The 12,240-nt window shown below is 38.0% G+C and overlaps 1 protein-coding gene across 3 annotated transcripts in view; it reads right to left on the bottom strand.

The window, feature by feature from the left end:
- Nucleotides 1-12,240, bottom strand: part of LOC100014842 (zinc finger protein 777-like) — a 28,438-nt gene that overhangs the window by 15,570 nt on the left and 628 nt on the right. For 2 of the 3 annotated variants that reach the window (XM_007504537.3, XM_007504538.3), the window contains exons 2-3: nt 4,036-4,425; nt 3,412-3,538 (exon numbers count right to left, since the gene is read on the bottom strand). In XM_007504537.3, coding sequence (XP_007504599.1) covers nt 3,412-3,538; nt 4,036-4,425 — 517 coding nt within the window. Of the gene's footprint in view, nt 1-3,411; nt 3,539-4,035; nt 4,426-10,380; nt 12,198-12,240 lie in introns of those variants that run through there. The other variant, XM_007504539.3, reaches the window with a different exon arrangement.

The following is a 12,240-nucleotide window of genomic DNA, read 5'->3' as shown; positions in this document are numbered from 1 at the left end:
ACTGACCCCTTTCCCTGCCTTGGCTCTCCAAGGCCTTAATGCCCATGTTGGCTCAGCCTGAGCCAGGATGGTTCTGAGTTAAACTCCTTTCCTTCTCTCCCTCTTTCCTTCTCTCCCTCTCTCTCTTTCCCTCTAATATTTTCTTCCTCCTGTTGTTGGCAGCTGACTTGGGTATTTTATTATTTGGGATTTCCCTAGGCGACCATTTAAATTTAGATTTTTTCAGTATCAACCATAATTTCACCCTTCACATAACTACTGTTATATTGTGTTACATTTCCCCTATAACTATTCTGAACAAATATTATTGAATAACTCCATATAAAAAACAGCTTTTTTTTTCTATTTTGGATTTGTAAATTGTCACTATAAATGATGATGGATTTCAACAAAACTGGTTAAATTGTGTGCAACCTTTGGAGAATTTAATGAGCTAAGAATTTAAATTATAATTCTAAGGGGTATTCAGAAATAATTTTAGTAACTAATAGTTTCTGAATGGATGATTTTTTTATATTTATATATACATATACATATATAATAAAGAATGTATTAAATGTAGAGAAACAAAGAAATGTTCCTACCAAGGTGTTTCTATGAATCAGGAAGCTGACAAAAGAGCTCCTGAAAAAATTCTTCAGTTTAATTTACTTCCACCAGAACAATCTAGATTTCTTGGTGATGTTCTAGACCCAAATAAGTTTTACTTTGTTTAAAAATATACTTGCCAAAGTTGAAAGAATTGCTATGTCTGTAAAAATTGTGACAAATAACCATCAGTTCATGAGGTTTGTTTTTTTTTAATGTCATACAGCAACTTATATGAAATATGATAGTGGGTTTGTTTGCTATTGTAATTAACTGGGCTATTGTTAATTTGGGGGACTTTGATACTTTTTGAATGTGCATTACATGTTGTACTACTGTTCTTTATAAAAAACTGTTACTTTGTGAAAGTTATTTGCTTGCACTCACAGTGGATCATGGCAGGGTTTGAAGAGGAAATGGGTCTCTTTTTTTTTTGGTGAGAAACCTTTGTATTCTACCTTTCCTTAGCTAACACAGAGTGTCAATGATTGCAAGCTATATAATTTTTTATTTTTAAAACTTTTTTATTGTTTTTGCTTGCATGAGAAATATACTATTTCAACTTTATTTTTTCTTTCCTTTTTGTATTTGAAGCACATGTCATCAGTATTGATATTTTCTTTAACTTTTTTTGATTTTGCAGTAATATAAGTTTAAAATATATTTGCTATAGTGTCAATGCATACCCAAAAAGCTTGAGACTATAAAAATGATGACGCTGACTGTTTAAAAAAAATTATGGGACTTTGCTTAATGATTCTGTCTGATTCTAGGACAAGACAATACAAAAAGCCATTACACAGTGCCAAAAGAAGCACAAAGCTGAACTGCAATATGCCAATCAAGCATAAGGTCAAAGAGACCAACCAATCCCAGGATGGGATTGATGAAAATTTCAAGCCAAGGCAAGAGGACTTGAACTTGTTTGGGATTCGAGGTTGTGGGTGTTTAACATGTGTTAAAGGCAGGTATTCCTTGCCCCACATTCTACCAAGTATCCCAAATTTGGCTCCTACCTGGCTTCTATAATCTAGTCCCTTTTCTATTTTTCATGATGTGGCAAACTTTCTACAATCCTGGCTACTGATTGGGTAAATGCATAATTGCTTAAATCATTTTAATTGGGCCCTGATTCAAGGACCTATTATAGATTTTTCCTTTACTTAGAATTTTTACACATAAGATTTTGATAGTCTATATTTCATTCAGAAATTATCTTTTTTAATTTGGATTTTTTTTATATTTTTTATTTCCCTTGCCAATTGATTCATATACCTCATAACTCAGCCATGCATCCCTAAGTGATCCCTATGTTTTTCAATCACCCTCTTCAGGGGGATATGTATAAATTATTATTATTTTAAATTGCAAAGTTTAAATTCTTTTTGAGAGTAATTTTAGGTTAAGAAACATGCTACCTCTCCAAATCCAGAAAGTGAACTCTTTGGAGAAAGCAACATGAAGATGCCTCCACAGACCACACACTGCACCAAAAGATCCAGAGTGAACTTTGGGATATGGTGATTTGAACTGTGTGGGGTTGAATGCATTTGTTTTGTATGTATATTCTTATGCCAAAGGGGACTGCCCCCTAACTGGCTTGTTGTCAATGCACCTAGCAATCATTGGTTTTGTTCTCTTTTCTTCTTATCCTCAAATTATTGTAATGTCAAAGTTGGTTATGTTTACAAGATTCATCGGAGAGACCAGTCTTCCACAGATCTCAGGGGGGGATGTATAATTGAAAATCTGTTACCCTAAAAAAAGAACTACATTTCCCAGGAGCCCACTGACTTCCTATCATTACATACTTCCTGTAGATAAGGGATATTAGACAGGGATGTGGAAGGTTCCAGCTCTTTACTTCCTGTCCCAAGCTTGGTGGTGGTAAGGCAGATGTCTGAACTGGCTGATCAGCCATGGGAATGTGGTCTTTATTTTGTATTCTCTTTATTCCTTGATTTCTAATGATCATTTAATAAATCTCCTAAAATATAATATTTTTATTAGAGATTTAACTTTTACAGTTTCATAAGAGAAGAAGCATAAGAGAAGGGGGGCAGAAACCCAATAAATTATGATCAGATAAGGGGATTTAAGAGTTTTTTAATATGGAGGTGGTACATTTGTGGCAAGATCCAGGGTCAAATCATCTTTGTGTGTGGTTGAGGTAAAGTAGAGGAGTAGGTCCTGGGAAGTGAGTAGGTTGAGGAACTTAACAATTGGAGTGTTTAAAAGTGTTAGTATGTGTGTTGAAGTCCCCCCTTCTATGATGGCAGGAGTTCAGAAAAACTTTGAGCTAGGCACTAAAGATATCAAAGAAAGTAGGAGTATCCTAGAGTTCTGTAGAAAATAGCTACCATGATTTTGTTTGGGTGAAAGATGTAAATTATAAAGATCTCAAAGGAAGAGAGGATAGTAAGTGACTATCAAAAACTGATCCACCACCAACCACTCATTTGGCCAATATTTATCAAATGCTGTACTAAGTCTTATGAGAGATTCAAAGATATGAGACAAAGCCACTACCCATTCTAAAGCTTACAAGTACAATATAGAGGAGTAAGTCAGGCATACAAATAACCACCCCTGGAATAATAAGAATAGCATTACATTGAAGAGGTAGGAGTTCCAGGTTTTTTGTGCATTCCCCATTTTTTTAGTTTCAAAGCAAGTCATTGCTTCTCACCTTATCTATAGCAGATGTTCTTTTCAAGCTCCTTGTACTTCTCAGATATAGAATTTTAATTTAATGGGTAAAAATTAAAACGGTATTTTTACAGAGACCCCACAACTCTTAACACTAAGAGAGTAACTCCTTACCCAAGGACACCAACGTTTCATAGTTTCCCCTCATCACATGTTTGTAGAGCTCCTTTTGCCACTCATCCAGGTTCCCCCATTCCTGCTCAGAGAAATACACAGCCACATCTTCAATAATCACAGGTACCTAGAAAACAGAGACACCCACTTCAGAGTCACATCTGATAGCCAGCTCTCATCTTGCCTATTTCTGGGTCTCTGTTAAAATTCCAATAACAAAGTGTTAATCTCCACTAAGCCTCAAGCTGCTCCTGGAAGAAGAGGCTTAAGTGGTTAGTTATATTTCTCCTATTCTATATGCCCTCACATGTCCAACTCCAAACTACAGGCTGTTTTTAGAGATCTTTACAGGTTTCTTCTCTATATTCAGTTTCCAATATACCTGTCATCATGATAAACTCTCCCTACATACCCAACTTCTTTGATCAAAGCCCTTCATTTTCTTTAGCCCAGGATGTATATTATAACTCTGACCCCTGTCCTCCCAAAATACCCCAAAGTTTCTTGGAATAACTCATTGACTAACTTTAGGGACAAAGACTTCTTCCATTTACTGGCTCTGTGCCTGCTGCCATTACTTTTTAAGAACATGGTGTGCCAAGCTAGTAGCCACCAAAAGATTACCTTGGGAACCTCGCCTTTGCTGCCTGGGGGAAGCCGTAGGATCCAGAAGTTCCTGTTTCTGAGCAGGTTCTCCATGTTTTCCAGCCTCCTCTGGAGCAGTCCATACTCTTGGAGCAGGGTACCCAGCACAGCCCATTTACCCTCCAGCTGGTTCCCAAACTCCATTGTAGTCTTCTCACAATCAATCAACTTCTTCTCCGCTGTCCCAGTCCGCCCCTCCAGGGTCTGTAATCGGGCAGCTTGGGACTCCACCTTCTGTTCCACAGCCTGAATGGAAGCCAGGATAGCCAGCAGTGAGATCTCAGCTGACTGGAGCTGGGCTTCACGGTGGGGGACTGTAGGAGATGCTGGAGGTACAGGGTGTTGCATGCTGGTGTCCCATTCCTGAGACTAGACACAAGGAGACACAGAAACAAATGGGGGGTGAGTGGGTAGGAGGTTATCTACACTTACCACAAGACAGTGGCTGAGAACCTTGTGTAAGCTTTGGAAACAGAGTCTCTGACTCAAGGAATAGAGGCTCTAAAAAGCAGTGCTATCACTGGAATAGCCATGGCTAGGAACTATGATCCCCAGGGTCAAGTTACAGCTGGGCAGTCACTTCGGATATTGGGACTTGTCTCCTAATTCATTGTTCTTGATCATGAAGCCTCCTTTGGGCTCTGAGAGTCTACACCAATTTTACATTAGCACATTTTCCCTCTCTAGGCCTCACCTTCCTCATCTGCAAAAAGTCAACAGTCTTTATAACACCAAGCACATCAAGGTTTTCAACATATTTTACAATTATTTCATTTTGCCCACAAGAAAATCAGAAGGGGAAGGGACTATTATTATCCCTATTTTACAGATGAAGAAACTGAAGTCTAGATTTCTTAGGGTCACAGAGTCAGTTAATATTAAAAACTGGATTTTAATTTAGGTTTTCCTGACTCTAGGCCCAACACTGAATAGAGAGCAAAGTACTTTGTAAACTGTGAAATGCTACAAAAATATGAGTTGTTACCTCCTCCTAGGACCAATACAAACAGCCTCTGTGATATAGCTAACTTCATTTTTAGTAATTTGTACTAAACTTACTAAATTGTACACCCATTGAACAGAGTAGCAAAGAGATTAAAAAAATAATAGTGTTCCCCCTTCCTGTAAGAATTACTAGCCTAACAGGGAAAGATGAGTAGTTTCATATAAGGACATAAGAGGAAAACCTCCTATTGATTGCTATTTGTAGGGTTTTGTCTTTGAGCTTTTCCCTCAGTCTTGATCATTCTCTCACACCAAGTTGCCCCTGGAATTTTAGTTGTTTCACTAACTACTTAGAAAACATTCTGTTCTCCTGGGTTTGTTTGTTTTTTTTTTTTAATTAATTAATTTAGTCAATTTAGAACATTATTCCTTGGTTACAATAATCACATTATTTCCCTCCCTCCCCTCCATCCACCCTTCCCACAGCCGACGCACAATTTCATTGGGTATTACTTGTGTCCTTGATCAAAACCTATTTCCATGTTGCTGGTGTTTGCATTAGGATGTTCATTTAGAGTCTACATCCTCAGCCATATCCCCTCGACCCATGTATTCAAGCAGTTGTTTTTCTTTGGTGTTTTTACTCCCACAGTTTTTCCTCTGAATATGGATAGTGGTTTTTCTCATAGATTCTCCAAGTTGTTCAGGATCACTGCATTGCCACTAATGGAGAAGTCCATTACATTCGATTGTACCACAGTGTATCAGTCTCTGTGTACAATGTTCTCCTGGTTCTGCTCCTCTCACTCTGCATCAATTCACAACTCCACCAGCAATGCATTAATGTCCTAATTTTGCCATATCCCCTCCAACATTCATTACTTTGAGGTGATACCTCAGAGTTGTTTTGATTTGAATTTCTCTGATTATAGGAGATTTAGAACATTTTTTTCATGTGCTTATTAATAGTTTTGATTTCCTTAACTGAAAACTGCCTATTCATGTCCCTTGCCCATTTATCAATTGGAGAATGGCTTGATTTTTTGTTCAATTGGTTTAGTTCTTTATAAATTTGGGTAATTAGACCTTTGTCAGAGGTTTTTGTTATGAAGATTGTTTCCCAATTTGTTGCTTCCCTTCTAATTTTGGATGCATTAGTTTTGTTTGTACAAAAACATTTTAATTTGATGTAATCAGAATTACTGATTTTACATTTTCTGATTTTTTCTAGCTCTTGCTTGGTTTTAAAGTCTTTCCTTTCCCAAAGATCTGACATGTATGCTATTCTGTGTTCACCTAATTTGCTTATAGTTTCCTTCCCTGGGTTTGTTTTTAGGCTGCTGTTTAGCAGTCACAAAGAAGTTCCTTTAGAAGTTGTGATAATGCTCTTAGCTGCTTTGGAAATGCCTGGGTGTCTCAGAACTGTAATGACTGCCCCCAAAGTGGGCCCCTTGAGATGAGGAATCAGGTTTTATGGTTATTTGTGTTTCCCTACATTCTCCATGTAGAAGGCTCTCAAGAAACATTAGATGGATAAAAACCATTGTACTTAGAGCCTGGAATAAACTTTATTAGTATTAGAATTTTATTTTTCTACCAAATTTCTATGTAGGAAAAAGAAAAATGAATAATAAACACCCATTGTCCAGACTGAGATATGTAATTAGGCAACCTATAGAGTTGGTCCATCAGTATGTAGAGTTTGGATAGACACCACAGATGGACAATGAATTGACCTCAGATTTGAGAAGAAAGAAGAGTAGAAGGAAATAGGCCAAACTGCACTTGGGAAATGTTTCAGAATTTTCAATAACCTTAAGCTTCTCCCTAAAACAAAACCACACAATATGAATGAATGAAACATTTATTAAACACTTACTATAAGAAAAGCATTGTCCTAAGCACTGGGTATATAAATAACATATGCTTCATAACACCAAAATTCTTCCTGTGTTATTCTAGGGCTCTGATAAGATACTACAATCTCAAAAGAAAGCAAAATTTCAGATCATTGCAAAGGTAACTAAAGGATTATATGGTGGTTCAAAATAGGCCACAGCATGCTACAAATAATGAATTATACATACAAAGTAGCAGAAAAGATATCAAAACAGTGTATAACCAGAAAAGAAGGCCTATCATGTGGTATGAGAGATATGTAACTAATGTTAGTTTCATATATATTCTTTTTTTGTTTGGTTGTAGAAGTGTTCATCTTTCAAGATGACTGAAGGAAGGAAGGAAGGAAGGAAGGAAGGAAGGAAGGAAGGAAGGAAGGAAGGGTAAACATTTTAAAAGAAATTCACCCCCTCCAAAAAAAAAGTATTGTAATATATAAAAAGAGAAATCAGAGGCTAGTCAATGATTTATTAAAAGGATACCTTAAGAAAGTTCCCTTAATACAAAATGTGGCTCAGGTTATACTTTACAATTTATTAAATTACAAATAAACTACACAAAGTAGATTTATGGTATAATAGACACCTGTGATATGGGGATGTGGGAATAAAGGGACAGTTCCCTGGTAGGAGTTATCAATTAGAGAAGGCTTTGAACAATAAGTCCATGAAAACGTATTCTAAATCTCTTATAATTAAAGAAATGCAAATCAAAACAACTCTGAGATACCACCTCACACTTGGCAGACTGGCTAAAATGACAGCAAAGGAAAGTAATAAATGTTGGAGGGGATGTGGCAAAATTGGGACACTAATGCATTGCTGGTGGAGTTGTAAACTAATCCAACCATTCTGAAGGGCAATTTGGGACTATGCCCAAAGGGATTTAAAAGACTGACTGCCTTTTGATCCAGCATTACCACTGTTGGGTTTATACCCTAAAGAGATAATAAGAGGAAAAGACTTGTACAAAAATATTTATAGCCATGCTCTTTGTGGTGGCAAAAAATGGAAAATGAGGGGATTCCCTTCAATTGGTGAATGGCTGAACAAATTGTGGTATATGTTGGTGATGGAATACTATTGTGCTGAAAGAAATAATGAACTGGAGGAATTCCATGTCAACTGGAACAACCTCCAGGAATTGATGCAGAGTGAAAGGAGCAGAACCAGGAGAACCAGAATACACAGAAATGGATACACTGCGGCACAATTGAATGTAAGCGACTTCTCTACTAGCAGCAATGCAATGATCCAGGACAATTCCGAGGAACTTATGAGAAAGAACACTATCCACATCCAGAGAAAGAACTGTGGGACAAGAAGAAAACTGTGGGAACAGAAGAAAAACAACTGCTTGATCACAAGGGCCGATGGGCATATGATTGAGGATATATACTCTAAATGATCATCCTAGTGCAAATATCAATAATATAGAAATAGGTCTTGATCAATGACATGTAAAACCCAGTGGAATTGTTCATTAGCTATAGGAGGGGGGTGGGAGAAAGGGAGGAAAAAAAACATGAATCATGTAACCATGGAAAAATATTCTAAATTAATTAATTAAATAAAAATTTTCAAGTAAAAAAAGAGAAGGCTTTGAGGGAAAGGGTAGAGCATAGATTGATATTAAGACAATAGTTTTAGAGAGAGAAGCAGCAACACACATTTACATAAAATATGGAGTTTTCATGTTTACACAATACTTTCCTTATAATAACCCTGTAATAGGGAAATTCTGATTCCCCATTTTGCAAATGAGGAAAATGAGGTCCTGATATATTGTGTAACTAACTCATGATTACATAGCTTACTAATAGAACTGAGAATTGGACCCAAGTATCTTGAATCCAAGTACAAACATTCTTTCTACTATATCATGGCCCTCTCCTAATTAAGGCAGGTGTCATAAGGCATTAACCCACCAATAAAAACAGATGCAATAGATTGGATAGGAGTGGAACAAAAGACAACTAGTTTAGGATCTTCAAACTGACATTATAGACCTTGGATTTGATGCCTCAAAGTTTTTGACACTATCAATAGACAGATATCTCTTAGTGGATCTCTGGTCTAGCCTTCAAATCTGACATGACAAAGGATGGCAGGATATGATCTTGCCTTGAATTGAAACCTGATGTATATCATTCATCCAAGAGGCATTTATTAAGTACCTAATTTGTGCTGGGGACTGGGGCTCTGGTCCATTCCCTTGCCAGGTTCTCTCATGACTCATCTGGACCTAGGAGTGGGTCCAAAATCAATCAACAGTATTTATGAACCATATGCTATTCATAGTAGGCATTATTCTAGGTGTTGGGGACACAAAGACAAAAATGAAACAGATCCTTTGAGGAGCTTACATTCCAAAGGAAAACAATGATTTGAGAACTAATAAAGTAGAAGAATATTCAACAAGTAACTTGGGATCTAGTCTCAAGTTTGGCATTAACAGAGTATGCCTGTGAACAAGTAACTTCACTCCTTTAGGCCAAACTTTTTCACATGAAGGGATGATTTCAGTGATTTTTAAAATCCCTTCCAACTCTTAAGAATCCAAGACTGAAACACTTTGAGCATTCATCCCCATGCTAGGTAACATGGGAGGTATTCTAAAAAGGCTAACCATCTAGATGGAAAGACAAAATTAACACAAATGCAAAGAATCAGAAAACTATCAAGTGCCAAAGACTGTTTGTAAATTTCAGAAAAATTAAGTGAGAAAGTTTGAAAAGAATCAACCTTTCAAAGATAGATAAAACTTAAGAAAAATAGAGAAGAGAGAGCATTCCAAGTGAAAAGGCAGGAGGCTGAAATGATATTAACTACAGTGAAAAATCCTCATGTTCAGAGGATCACTGATCAGCCTGGCTGAAGCAGATTAGGAAGGAAAGAATAAATTGTGCTGGCCAAATTGGGGAAGGCCTTGACACTCAAGGAGAAGAGTTTAGACTCAGCAGACTAGAGATTCCTCAAACTGTGTTTCATTAAGTTTTAGAAATCATTTAGTCCAAACTCTATTTTACAGAGATCCAGGTAAGTGATTTCTCATACAGATGTTCCATGCCATGTAAATAGGAATTCTAAAAGAGAAATGCCATTAGTGATATCTTTCACTGAAATATTAAATTATGCAACAAAATGCTTTATATTCATGCAATTTTCAACATGATGATAGACTTAATTTCTCTTATTTTGTCTCAAGAATCCCCCAAATCATTCTTTTTTTTTCTTTTCAAACTCTTATTTTCCTCTTACAATTGATACTATCAATTCCAAAGCAGCAGGGTTAGGACTAGGCAATGGGAGTTAGGTGACTTGCCCAGGATTATACAGCCTATCAGTGTCTGAGGCCATATTTGAACCCAGGACCTCCCACCTCCAAGCCTGGTTCACTTTCCACTGAATTACCTACTTGCCCCAGACATTCTTTATAATGGAAGAATTGCACAACCCTAGGTCCATCACCTCTACTTACCTGGGAAGTCAATATTTATGAGTTCCATCCATGTATCTTGTTAAGTCCCAAGGTGTTTTATGGCCATTAGTTGAAAAATGCTAGCTGTGGGGAGTCTCTTGTCCATCTTTCCTGGCTGATTACACATTATGAACTTTATGTTCCAGTCAAATTGACCTTCTCCCTAGTTCTTATACATTGTATTCCATCTCCAGCCTCTTTTCAAGGCTATTTCCCATGCTTGAAATATTCTCCCTCCACACTGCCACATCTTAGGACCCTCCCCCACTCTTCCTTTAGAGCTCAGCTCAAAAGCCAGCAACCCAAACAACTTTATATGTATCCAACTCCTTATCTGTGAATATATTGTAACCTCCCAGAGAAGCTTGCCTATCTTTTTACTGTATCTCTTTACATCTTGTAGAATGCCTAGCACATGGGAGACAATTTCTAAACAGTTTGCTGACTATCGATTTGTTCCCCCTCAGATTCCAGTGCTAGGAGACTAGGTATCTGACATTTCTGCTGACTGAAAATTCAAAACCACTAGAGCTTGTTCCCTCAACTACTGCTTTTTGGACCTTTCCAGCTAGGCCTAGAGCCTGGCAAAAAGGGAAAGCTCATTTGGCTGATAAGACAGGGGAGCCATGAGAAGTACAGATGAAACTCCCAGGGGTATGAAATGGAATTTTGCCCTCATGCAGGATAAATAAGATTTCTCAATTAATTCTTCCTCATTTGAAAATGAACTGAAGCATACTCAGATTTTTATTCAGCAAGGTATTTCCAACTCTAAAAATCTATGGTTCAGTGAAATTTTTGTTCTATCAGAGTTCAGTTGCCTCCAACCAAATAGTTACTTCTATGCAAGGTCAGTCCCAAACACACAGAAAGAAAGACAGAGATAGTTTAAGAGCCTTTGGATGAGAACCTGAAAGGTAAACATTTGAAAAACAACCTGATAACAGGAGCTGGGAGGTGCCATAATGCTTTCCTAGGATCTGTGTGAGAATAAAAACCTTCGAAAAGACACCACAGGCCCGCCCCAAATTTATTGCACCAGGGAACCTGGTTTCTCATTGAGCCATTAAAGGAAGGCTGGAGGTTATAAGAAGTCAAGGCTACCTTTCTTGAAATAGTTAACAAGTCAAAAAAATGTTCTGAGCATGATTTTTCCTCTTAATTGTACATCGGATACCAAGAGATTTATCTAGAAATTTCTTGAAGCCATTTCTATATGGTGGTAGTTCTTACAGAATCAGATACAATAGGGCCTCATACAACTAGTTCCCTGTTACAAATCAAATAAAACATGTAGCTATGACAAGACTCAATTATAAATGTCAGTCTAAATTATATAATATTAATGACTCTTCTTTCTTCTCATGTACGGGGCCAGCAAAGTACTTCAGAAGACATGGACTAGAGACTAATGCAATCTTGCCCCCCAAATAAGGGGAGGAACAGATGGGGGAGGGGAGTGAGGAGGGGGAGCGTCTCTCTGATGCAGAGGTTTGACCAGGATCCTACTTGTAGCAGCAGGTGGGCAGAACAAGAGTCACAGAGTCCCTGCTGGCCCCAATGGGAGGACGCAGTATGGGACAAGAGGGTGGTCCTCAGCTGGGGAACGGAGTTGAAGGTCAGTGAGGAAGCAGAACGGAACCAAGATGGAGAAAGGACAGGGGGAATTTCCGAGCCTGCAACAAGGCTGCAGGGACCCTCGCCCCCTTGGGGGCCCTCCTCCCCAAGTAACTCGTGCAAATTGCCACCCAGACTAGCTGGTCCTCTGACCCCGGGCCTCGACCCCGATCCGGATGCCCTGGCCCTCGCTCGGGGAAGTTGGGCCCGGGGCCTAGTATGAGGGGCACCTTCCTTAAGAAC

This window comes from Monodelphis domestica, chromosome 5 (assembly GCF_027887165.1).
Source record: "Monodelphis domestica isolate mMonDom1 chromosome 5, mMonDom1.pri, whole genome shotgun sequence".
In the NCBI taxonomy this organism is placed as follows: domain Eukaryota; kingdom Metazoa; phylum Chordata; class Mammalia; order Didelphimorphia; family Didelphidae; genus Monodelphis; species Monodelphis domestica.
This window is presented reverse-complemented; position numbering and strand designations above follow the sequence as displayed.